At 32.1% G+C, this 12,189-nt stretch overlaps 1 protein-coding gene across 1 annotated transcript in view; it reads right to left on the bottom strand.

Annotated features, from left to right (window-relative positions):
- Positions 1-12,189, bottom strand: part of LOC126890117 (zinc finger protein 208-like) — a 43,020-nt gene that overhangs the window by 18,267 nt on the left and 12,564 nt on the right. Inside the window, exon 3 of the mRNA XM_050658964.1 lies at positions 4,508-5,926. Within this exon, the coding sequence (XP_050514921.1) occupies positions 4,542-5,926 (1,385 nt within the window). The 3' untranslated portion in view covers positions 4,508-4,541. The remainder of the gene's footprint in view (positions 1-4,507; positions 5,927-12,189) is intronic.

Here is a 12,189-nt window from a genome sequence, read left to right as displayed (position 1 = left end):
ACTAAAAGTGCGAATTTTGTCATGAAATTTGGTACGTGGGGTTAGAATAATATTTGGAACAACTTTTCCAAATAACTTTTTCCGATATCTCTAACGCCAAGCAAAATATCGAAAATTCGCCCTGTTTGTAGATTCGCAGTAGATAGCGTTTAAAATTTAAATTTGAGTTAACTATGACTATTTTAAAAAATGTGAACCATCACACTTGCTTGACTGCAAAATTTTAAATCTGTATTTATTTTGATAGCCGCAATATAGGGGTGTCTTCATCTTAAATGCGACACACTGCACACTGTGTATATAGGTATACGAGTATATAATATGTAGAGTATAGAGTATATGTAAAGGTATATGTGTCGCCTACCCGCATACCGAGGTCACGAACCGCCACTGAGCTGCTTTGTTACCGGCTTGAGATGTTTTTTTATTTGGCAACAGCGTCTTCCTGTTAAACTTGACGGTAGCAAAAAAACTAATATATGAGAAAAAATTTGTTGAATTTATTTGCCGTTAAGTTTGTACCGGTGGCATCTAAACATTCCGTATATGTATTTGGAACCTAGGAGTTTTCTATTGGTTCGTTGCAGCAAGCGGTCATATTTTAACCAATGGGCGGCGAGGTTCCAAACACCGTACATCCCAATCGGTTCGTACACCAAAAAAGATAAGTTTTTATTAGAGTCTGTTAAAGGGAGATTGATTTTAAAATACTTGTTATTGTATTATTAAATAAAAATAAAACAATTATAGTATTTAGAATGTTATTTGGTGCGAAATTCATATACGGTATGTTAAATATTCGTAGACAAAAAGACGATTTTATTAAAGCCAGTTAAAATGAGACTGGTTTTTAACAGTATATTATGCAACGAGCATTTAATGATGGTCATTATGAAGCGAGTATAAGGGATACGAAACGAGCCGCCTAGCGGCGAGTTTCGTATAGAGTACGAGCGTCATGATGATAATTAAATGCAAGTTGTATACACGATTTTTTCTATGATGATTCACAAAAAAAATATATTAAAATTTATTAATTTTGTAACGCAAACAAATTAAGTAGTTTGTCAGTCTGACAGTTGGTTTACATATTGAGAACTGTCAAAGCGTATGTATTTGACTCGCCATTGGTTACTGCGCGTGTGCCACTTTTATCGCGAATGTCATATCGCGATTCTATTGGTTAAAAATTTGTATCTTAATGAAAATCTGTATCATAATGAAGTTCATTATGATACAGGTAGTGACATCATAATTGATATATTATAGTATGAGAATAGAAAAATTATTGTTAATGTATTATTAAAGATCCACAAGGAAAAAGATTTTCCTGTAGTTGGCAGTATACGTATACCATATAATACAAAAAAACGAATCCATTATAAAAGGTCTATATTTAAAATCCCTAAAAAGGACTACATCACAGAACTAGTTTTCGATTGGTTGACCAATCATCATCAGTGCTTTCCTAAAATGAACATAACCTTATAAAATGGTGCAAAGGTTTTAAAATTTTGACTACGGTTAAAAAAAGTTGTAGGTTATACTCACGTGATCTTACATGCTAATCACCAAAATATTTGTAATTATGTAATATATTATGTAAATAAAATTTGTAATATTTTGGCGGTTAGCATGGTAAGGTCACGTGAGTATAACCTACAACTTTTTTTAACCGTAGTCAAAATTTTAAAACCTTTACACCATTTTATAAGGTTATATTCATTTTAGGTAAGCACTGATGATGATTGGTCAACCAATCGAAAACTAGTTCTGTGATGTAGCCCTTTTTAGGGATTTTAAATATAGACCCTTTTATAAAGGATTCGTTTTTTGTAATATATGGTATACAGCCAACTACAGGAAAACCTTTTTCCTTGGATATTTAATAATACATTAACAATAATTTTTCTATTCTCATACTATAATATATCAATTATGATGTCACTACCTGTATCATAATGAACTTCATTATGATACAGATTTTCATTAAGATACAGATTTTTAACCAATAGAATCGCGATATGACATTCGCGATAAAGGTGGCACACGCGCAGTAACCAATGGCGAGTCAAATACATACGCTTTGGCAGTTCTCAATATGTAAACAAACTGTCAGACTGACAAACTACTTAATTTGTTTGCGTTACAAAATTAATAAATTTGAATATATTTTTTTTGTGAATGATCATAGAAAAAATTGTGTATACAACTTGCATTTAATTATCATTATGACGCTCGTACTCTATACGAAACGAGCCGCCTAGCGGCGAGTATCCCTTATACTCGCTTCATATTGACCATCATTAAATGCTCGTTACATAATATACTATTAAAAACCAGTCTCATTTCAACTGGCTTTAATAAAAATCGTCTTTTTGTTCTACGAATATTTAACATACCGTATATGAATTTCTCACCAAATAACATTCCAAATAATATAATTGTTTTATTTTTATTTAATAATACAGTAACAAGTATTTTAAAATAAATCTCATCCTTTTAACAGACTGTAATAAAAACTTATCTTTTTCGGTGTACGAATATTTAACATTCCGTATATGAATTTGGCACCGAATAACATTCCGTATATGCGTTTGGAACCTCGCCGCCTATTGGTTAAAATATGACCGCGTGCTGCAACGAACCAATAGAAAACTCCTAGGTTCCAAATACATATACGGAATGTTTAGATGCGTACTGGTGAGTGATGATGTTATTAAATACAGTGCGGTGGAATAAGTGTTGCCCCCCCCCCTGTTAACTTGTTTATTTTAAGAATATAAGCAAAACGCTCGGACAGGTCGATTTTTAAACTAACCATAGTATATTATAGCATCAACGTTTCGAACTTTACGCGATCCCTCTTCAGGTGACAGCCATAACTTTGATTTTTTTAAATGGGAAAGTACATCATGTGACACCTCATTTAAAAGCTCTAAAATACTGAGTTCAAAAATGTATAATACTTTAATCCTGTTTGAGAGCGTAGGCGCAAAATTTCGGTCAAATTCTTTCTAAATGCAATCATTTTTTTCGAATCCCCAAAAAACTAATAAATATTTTTAAAAAATTTAAACGCAGAATGAAATATTACAGTATTCTCGATGGTCCAAAGTCCCTGAGAACTCCTATAATGTTTATTTTAATAAGTCACAGTGGTGGAAAAAAGAGAAAATTTAGTGTGATTTTTAATTTCAAATATATCATTCAAAAGAAACTTTTTGTTTATTCTAAGGGACTGTCAGCCCTCGGTAATAATCTAATCTTTCATTCTGCGTTTAAATTTTTCAAAAATACTTATTAGTTTTCTCAGAATTCGAAAAAAATAAATGCGTTTAAAAAGAGTTCGACCGAAATTTTGGGCCGGCGATCTCAAAAAGGATCAAAGTATTATACATTTTTGAAATCAGTATTTTAATAGCTGTTAAATGAGGTGTCACATGATGTACTTCACCATTTAAAAAAAATCAAAGTTATGCCTGTCACCTGAAGAGGGATCGCGTAAAGTTGGAAACGTTGATGCTATGATATACTATGATTAGTTTAAAAATCGACGTGTCCGAGCGTTTTGCTTATGTTCTTAAAATAAACAAGTTAACAGGGGGGGGGGCACACTTATTCCACCGCACTGTATATATATAATTAAATTGTTTGACTTTTAGTTTATCTACACTTGAGTCCGGGGTTCTTTACCCGTGCGTCATTATTTAAAGCATACGAAATAAGTCTAAATACGATATCTATTCCACGCAACAGCAAGTGACAGAAAAAGGGTACTGCTCCGATCACGGATTAGATTTAAAAATTTGACGTTGTCAAATAAATAGAACTTAAAATTTTGGTGCAGAATTACATCTACATTTGAGTAGGTAACTCAATAAATTCTTTTTAATTTCATTAGTGATATTAAATATTTGTTATAATATAAATATTTGAAAATAAAATATTTTCTTTTTGTCATTTATTTCACTTTTACGTAAACTTAAACAAAACCATTTCTTTACTATAAATGAGATTAACTTTGTATGTAAATTAATATACTTGTAAAATTTCAAACTCCAGTATAAAATTGGTTGTAAAGATGTTGTTCTGAAGTTGTCTTTGTTGTAAAAATAGCTGTTTGTATATTACAAATAACTTCTAAATGCAAAAACAGGACAATATAACAGCAAAAAATCCAACAAACTGACAATGACAAGAAAACAAACCAGAAACGTCACAAATAATTGTACTTTAAAATCTGAAAAGCGCCATTTCTGTACCTATCTCTTTTCGATGTACTGATTCTAGCGCGTTTATAAAAATAACATGTGTCTTTAGTTTAATAACAGGCGGTATCTGGTTTGTCTTTAGTTTCATAGGTGGAAGACAATGATGCTAGATAAAAAGTATGTGTTTTATCTCTCCAGGTATTAATGACACACGGGTAAAGAACCTTGGACTCAAGTGTATATATCTATCTATCTATAATTACTAGTTCTTAATAAGTGTCTTTTCAAATTACCTGTTTCACTAAATTGCTTAAAACAAATTTCACATTAACATGATTTTTCTCTAGTGTGTGTTCGCAAATGTTGTTTTAAATTAGTTGTTCTAGCAAAGGCCTTTAAACAAATGTCGCACTTATAAGGTTTTTCTTTGGTGTGTGTTGTCAAATGTTTTTTCAAAGAACCTGTTACTCTAAACCATTTTAAACAAACCTCACACTTATAAGGCTTTTCTCCAGTGTGCACTCTCAAATGAACTTTCAAATCACTTTCTCTAGCAAATGCCTTAAAACAAATTTCACACTTATAAGGTTTTTCCCCAGTGTGTATTCTCAAATGTGTTTTCAAATTAGTTGCTTGGTTAAACTGTTTAAAACAAATTTCACACTTATAAGGTTTTTCTCCAGTGTGCACTCTCAAATGTGTTTTCAAATTACTTGCGTTACTACACTGTTGTAGACAAATTTCACATTTGTGAGGGTTTTCTCCACTGTGAACTTTCATGTGTCCAGTTAACAGACCTTTTCGAGAAAAAATTTTACAACAAATGTCACACTTATACGGTTTTTCTGTGGTGTGTGTTAGCAAATGTCGTTTTAAATGAGTTGTGCTAGCAAAGGCCTTTAAACAAATGTCACACTTATAAGGTTTTTCTGAGGTGTGTGTTGTCAAATGTTTTTTCAAAGAACCTGTTTCACTAAACCATTTTAAACAAATCTCACACTTATAAGGCTTTTCTCCAGTATGCACTCTCAAATGCATTTTCAAATCACATCCTCTAGCAAATGCCTTAAAACAAATTTCACACTTATAAGGTTTTTCCCCAGTGTGTATTCTCAAATGTGTTTTCAAATTAGTTGCTTGGTTAAACTGTTTAAAACAAATTTCACACTTATAAGGCTTTTCTCCAGTGTGCACTCTCAAATGAATTTGCAAATAACTTTGTGTAGCAAATGCCTTAAAACAAATTTCACACTTATAAGGTTTTTCCCCAGTGTGTATTCTCAAATTACGTGCGTTACTACACTGTTGTAGACAAATTTCACATTTGTGAGGGTTTTCTACACTGTGGACTTTCATGTGTCCAGTTAACAAACCTTTTCGAGAAAATTTTTTAAAACAAATGTCACACTTATACGGTTTTTCTGTGGTGTGTGTTGTCAAATGTTTTTTCAAATCACCTGCTTCACCAAACTGTTTAAAACAAATTTCACACTTGTAAAGTTTTTCCCCAGTATGCACTCTCAAATGTTTTTTCAAATCACTTGTAATAAAGGGCCTAAAACAAATTTCACATTTGTAAGGTTTGTATTTAGTTGCAACTTTCATATTTTTGTTTAATATTTTTCCTTCAACATAGCGACCTGTAGATTTTCCTTTATGACGCGAATGTAAGGTTTCCATAATTTTCATTTTATTCTCCTCCTGAGAATAACCTGAAATACAAACCAACTATAAACATTTTACTGAAACGGTGAAACGAAGATATATAATACAGTAACCGCCACGCTGCTAGACACACGGGTACATTGAGGTAATACAGTCCTGAACCATTCACTTATTGCACTGTTTACTTTTATGTGTAGTGACGTCTAGAACGTGAACAAATGTATAGAAACCAATATAAACAGAAAGTTGACAGCTTATAGAACAACAGTATTTGAAATTTATAGTTGTCATTGTATTAATGTTGTAAAAGTTATAAGTATTGTAATATTGTTGGTGTGTGAATAAAGATTTTTTTAAAGCAGAGTAAGAAAGGTATTAATTAATGTATTTTTTGTATGGAAAAACAATTATTTTGAATAATTTCATGACAGTCACATGACATGTCAGACATGAGTCAGAGGTGAGAACGGGCCGGATTAGCGCACGCCTAGAAATGACGCTATGAGATGCAAAGTGGCCTAACCGACAACTTAAAATGTTACCAAAACGCTTTAATCACATTAAAGTTGCATTGGTTGCTTGAGCCACTGCATCTGAAAATACTTAAATAATAAGGGATAACTTTAATGTAATAAAAGCGTTTTGGTAAAATTGTAGGTTTTGGGTTAGGCATCTTTGCATCTCATAGCGTCAAAGTATGTGCCCGTTTGTCTACTAGCGTGGCACTTACTGTATAATAAAGATATACAAAAATAATGTGCCTACAATAAAAATCCAGTGTACAAACATTGGTAAGTGACGGAGAATTCATTAATATAACTTCCACATCAGTAAACATCCTACCCTTTTATTCAATTATGGTTTGTGTTTAAACCAAGAGGAGTAAACTCAAAAGACACATTCACACCCAAGAAAGTCACTAGAAAAATACCAAATACATCTTCTTTTTTGGTTGATCATATCGGCCTTCGATGGTAATCCATAAATATTATATTATACTAATACGTCCCTAAAGAGTTATAAAAACAACTGTTTTTTTTTATATAAAAACAGATTGATTTTTTTTTTAAACGAATAACGCAGAAAGCTCAAAAAACGCTGATATAACTTAATTAGCCTATGAAATGCCAATATTGTAAAAATTTCATAAATGTCATTAGAGTCAAAATTTCATAACAGTGGAGTAAACTTGGCTGAGGTTGGACCAATTATTACAAACAATATTACGGCGCGGATTTGAACTACTCCTCCTGGTTTAAAAACAGACCATAGGATCAAAGAAGAGGTAATTATAACCCCTCTTGCTGTACTACACTCGTGGTCAAAAAAATCCGGACACGCATTTTGTATGTGAATCGATTATTGTTGAAAGGTGGTAAGCGCCATTTTCTACTTTTCGAGTTACAGTAAAAAACCCATCTCTCTTTCTTTATCCGTGTCATTTGGTGTTGAAAGAAAGCAAGCACTGATGCACTGCGTGGATATAGTTTATACTGCGGAACTGCATTTAACACCAAATGATTTGCATATAGAAAGAAAGAAGGGTTTTCTACTATAACTCGAAAAGTTGAAAATGGGGCTTACCCCCTTTCAACAATAATCGATTCACATACAATAACAAATAATCGATTCATGTATTTTTTTTTAATTTTGTTAGTGTATAAGTGGTTTTAATGGGGAGAAAGTAAATATTAATAATAAAAACGTTCATTCATAACAATAAAAACGGTTCTTAACGATTTTAAACGATCGCGTCACCATAGAAACCAAAATTTTAACATTTGGCAAAAAATGATGTTGTTTACTAGCAGCAGTTTTTTTTGCAGTTTTTATTGCATTTACAGTAAGTTTCACGTTTATTCTGATAAATTCAGATCACTGTTCATTAATGTTTTCAAATCGTGTTAGTGTTAGTGTCTAGGAAAAGTCAACCAAAAAGAAATGCACGTAATTTTCCCCTTGTTGTCATTCTAAATTTGAAAAAATATATAGGGAATAATCAGATTTTTTTGGCATGCCGTTCCTATAGGGCTGTTCATTCACCGTCATTTGTTTCGAGCTTCTGTCATATGTCGTATAATCCGTGTATATTATTATACACAGATTATACAACATATGACAGAATCTCGAAACAAATGACAATCGATGAAAAGCCCTATCACAGCGAACAGTTCATAACTAGAATTAGTGACGAGTTTATATGACGTCATTATTATATTTCGTGAGATTGTAAATAGTAACTGGCGTCGTCATAATATTGGAGGTTAAATATATTGTCAAATTATTATTTTCAAATTATATTTTATTTATTAAGTTTATATTTTAACGACAGTTTATTTTTTAACTAACTTCACTTTATTTCCCTATCCTTGATTGGTCGATTAGGTTCGTATAATAGTTTTGTAGTTTAGTAGGTTTATTTAGGCGGCAATTTTAAGAAATATTGCTGGCTAAATGGGCATAGCTCCCAAAGGCCTTAAAAGAAGAAGAAAAAAAAATAAACAAACAAAAATGTCACACACCTTCCCTCAGACAATGTCAGTTTGACACTTATAGTACAGATAGTTATTAGGGTGGGCCGTTGAGTAAAGTGTTTTTATTTTGTTTTTTTAATTAAGTTTCCTGACTCCAGAAAAGATGTATAATAAGATAACTTATTTCACAGTTATTTGTTTTATAATTGATTTAATTTTTTCCACTTCCACAGAGCCATAAAAAAATGAGATTTTTACGAAAAAATCTAATTATATAATAAATCTCTAATTCGATTTTTTTTTAATTTATTATGGTCGCTTGAGTCAAAAAAAGTATTTGATAAGATAACTACCATAGATAACTACCATAGTATGTATTTTGGTCGATAAGTAATTTTTTCCACTGCCACAGAGCGCTATATAAAACTAAGATTTTTTTAAAAAAACTATATTTTTTTTGTATGGTAGATTTTTTGCATACAAAAAAATTAGATTGGGCTAAAGCTGACTTTGTTTTGAACACATAAAAAGTAAACGATAATACGCCCTCTTAACAGCTTGTATGTGCCAAGGGTATGCTGTTACATATGCCAAAATACTGCTTTCGGGATTTTCAACAACTTCCCTTAGTTGGTCTTTTGATAGCTTCATATCTACACGAGGCTCTGTCCATAAAACTTTCTGGCAGTCGATAATCTCAAAGTATTCCTTTACGTTAAAGAATAATTATGTTACTACGAAATGTCGCTTAACTTTGTAATTTAATTGTCTACTTTTAAAAATTCTTTGGAATCACAGTTGTCTTATGTTTTTACGTTCATCAAATATCATAGCCAAAATAATATTTTCTGGACTCCCAAAGTATCCATTTCGTTGAATATTTTTGTAGACTAAATCTTTTAATTCTGGTAGCAAGAAGAGGTCTGGTCGCAGAGTCTTATTGTCTTGAATAGAGGTCTTGCACCATAAATGCATGACGGTTGAGCGTTAATGCAAAATACGCATACAATTCTATTACAAAATGGCTTAGTATTTATTTGTAAATTCTCCAAGGGGGTTCCGATTGCTAAATATAACCGAAAGATACGGGAAGCAGTGGTAACCCAGCGAGAATGAACCATTATCCCAGGCTGTCTCTTAGAAAGTTGTTCTGAACAAACAGCACTTTTAACTGCGTGACAAATATCGTACAGGAATTCTTGATCTGTAGTAAGATAGTCGATGCGGAATTCGTCAACTGATGATTCTATTTTTGAAAATGAAGCTACAGATAGAGTTTTCCTAGAGGCCCGAAAATGCACGTGGTCCACTGGTACTACCATCCAGTTGTTCAAATAGATGTCTTAGAGGCAACTTGTTGGCAGACAAATCACTGCAGGGGCCGTTCAATTTTATTCTCCAGTAGGTTTGTCTATAATGCCTCCATTATGCCCTGTGTTTATGACACAGTACCGTACAGTATGTACAGAAGCTTTGACGTCCAAGGTTACGTTATTTTAGAAATTAAATAATTGGTAATTTTAACTTTTTTATGCTAACGTATATTTTATTTGGGTATTTCGCCACTTTTTTTGAAGTATGCTTCTTTTCATGAGCATTTTTCAGTGCGTCACAAATGATAGAAAAAAAAGGTAAGTCCGTGATAATATATACATTTTAGTGACATGATATTTTAGTTAAATCTGACAGTTGTCAAATTTTATTTGCAATTTGGCATAAAAACAAATCAATTGTATTTATTGCATTTATCAACTGGTATTTTCTTTGATTTGTATAGTCTTTTAAATTGTTCAGATTATATTCGTAGATATATTATATAATTCGCAAATTATTTTATTTTCGATTATAGCGCCATCAATTGACAACTAGAATAAATGTTATGAATGTCACCGAAGAAATGTAATCACCGACGTGCGTTTGTTTCTGTCACATACAATTTAATGCGTTAGAAAGAAATCGAAAAACTGTGACGCACTGAAAGATCCTCATGATATCATAGGTCCGCATAGGTTTCTAAATTAATTTTTGTCTATTAATTATTTAGTGGTGAAACACCCAAATAAAGTTAACATCAGTATTCAACGTATACATGAACCAGCCACAACAATACAGATTTTATTTCAACAACTTTTTTGAGATACAAAATAAATAACCTTGATGTTTCAAAAAGATAATAAAAAAAATAGGCATGTAGATCTCTGTTTGAAAAAGTTAATTTTTTTTCCATTGTCACAATGACTTTTTATATTACAAAAATATAGAGCCTCTGTGGCAGCGGAGAAAAATATTTTTAGCTACTCATTTTGGACTTAAAATTTGTGTTTTAGTACAACGCAACTTTTTTGACCTCGGGTGTTATTTTACAGAAAAAAAATTTTCGGCCCACCCTAATAGTTATCTTTGTTTCACACTCTTAAAGACAAAGAGAAACAGTATAGCCGGTAGCTGCTTTGTTACCGGCTTGGGATTGACGGTAGCAAAAAAAACTAATATATGAGAAAAAATTTGTTGAATTGATTTGCCGTCAAGTTTGTACCGGTGAGTTATGATGTCATTAAGTCTATGACGTGCTTTCCCAATTGTTTGACTTTTAGTTCATCTACACTTCAGTCCAGGGTTCTTTACCCGTGCGTCATAATTTAAAGCATACGAAATAAGTCTAAATAGGAAATCTATTCCACGCAACAGCAAGTGACAGAAAGTGGGTACTGCTCCAATCACGGATTAGATTTAAAAATTTGACGTTGTCAAATAAATAGAACTTAAAATTTTCGTGCAGAATTACATCTACATTTGAAGTAGAGTAGATACGATGTGAAATGAACCAGAGGACGTTTTGGGGTCTGGTCAGTAATTCTACGGCGAGCATAGAAATAAAGATAAACCATTCATAAATATTTGCAATTGATGATTCCTTGTATTAGTCCACATGGACACGGGTGTGGCTTATTATTTTCTAACATATCTTATTGGGCAATACTGAAGTGTAATTGGTCAAATTGTTCGGAAGTGCTTACGTTCTTACGATGTTAGTTGGACCAGTATAAAAACAAAATTCGACACCGATTGTCGGCGCCGTTTGTAAAACATAGGCGGCGCAATAGAAATTAATGAGTTAACTTTTATTTTTAAATTATGGTTCAATATTTGTTAAATAGTAATAATGTTGTTAATTGTTCACATTTCTTTATGAAATTGACACCAAAGATAATTAAAAATACATAATACAAATGAAATTTAACGTGCTTATTAATTTGAGAACTAAAGAAATAAGACTACACTTTGAATATACACATAAAATACATGAAAACGAACAATTCGTCTTCCAGTCGAATTGTCTTAATTCATGACTAATGGAGAGATCACTTTTACTACTGTACATGGGACATATTTTTGAAAAGTTGAAATATATCACTATCCGTGTGTTCAGAACTTGATTCGACACTTGTTGTGTTTATAACTACCACGCCAATATTGGAAAAGAAGTGAAAGGCGCAATTTACACAACAGTTATCAGACCAATAATGACATAAATATGCGGCAGAAACACTACTTGATACAGAAAGGACAGAAAGAATGCTAGAAACAGCAGAGATGAAAATACTTTGAAAAATCGATAGGATATGGGAAGAGCTAGAAGTGCAGATATACGACAGATATGCAAGGTGGACAACATTAATAACTGGGTAAAAAGCAGAAGAGTATAATGGAACAACTACATGAGCCAAATGACGAAAAACGAAGTAGTAAGGACGGCGAGAGACGAAAAATAATAAGATTGGCCTGGGCATCACTAGGAAAACTGTCTTTTATTCTAAATAAAAAAAAATACCCCC

This window comes from Diabrotica virgifera, chromosome 8 (genome assembly GCF_917563875.1).
Source record: "Diabrotica virgifera virgifera chromosome 8, PGI_DIABVI_V3a".
Classification (NCBI taxonomy): domain Eukaryota; kingdom Metazoa; phylum Arthropoda; class Insecta; order Coleoptera; family Chrysomelidae; genus Diabrotica; species Diabrotica virgifera.
The sequence above is the reverse complement of the archived record's forward strand: the minus strand, read 5'-3'. Positions and strand labels throughout refer to the sequence as shown.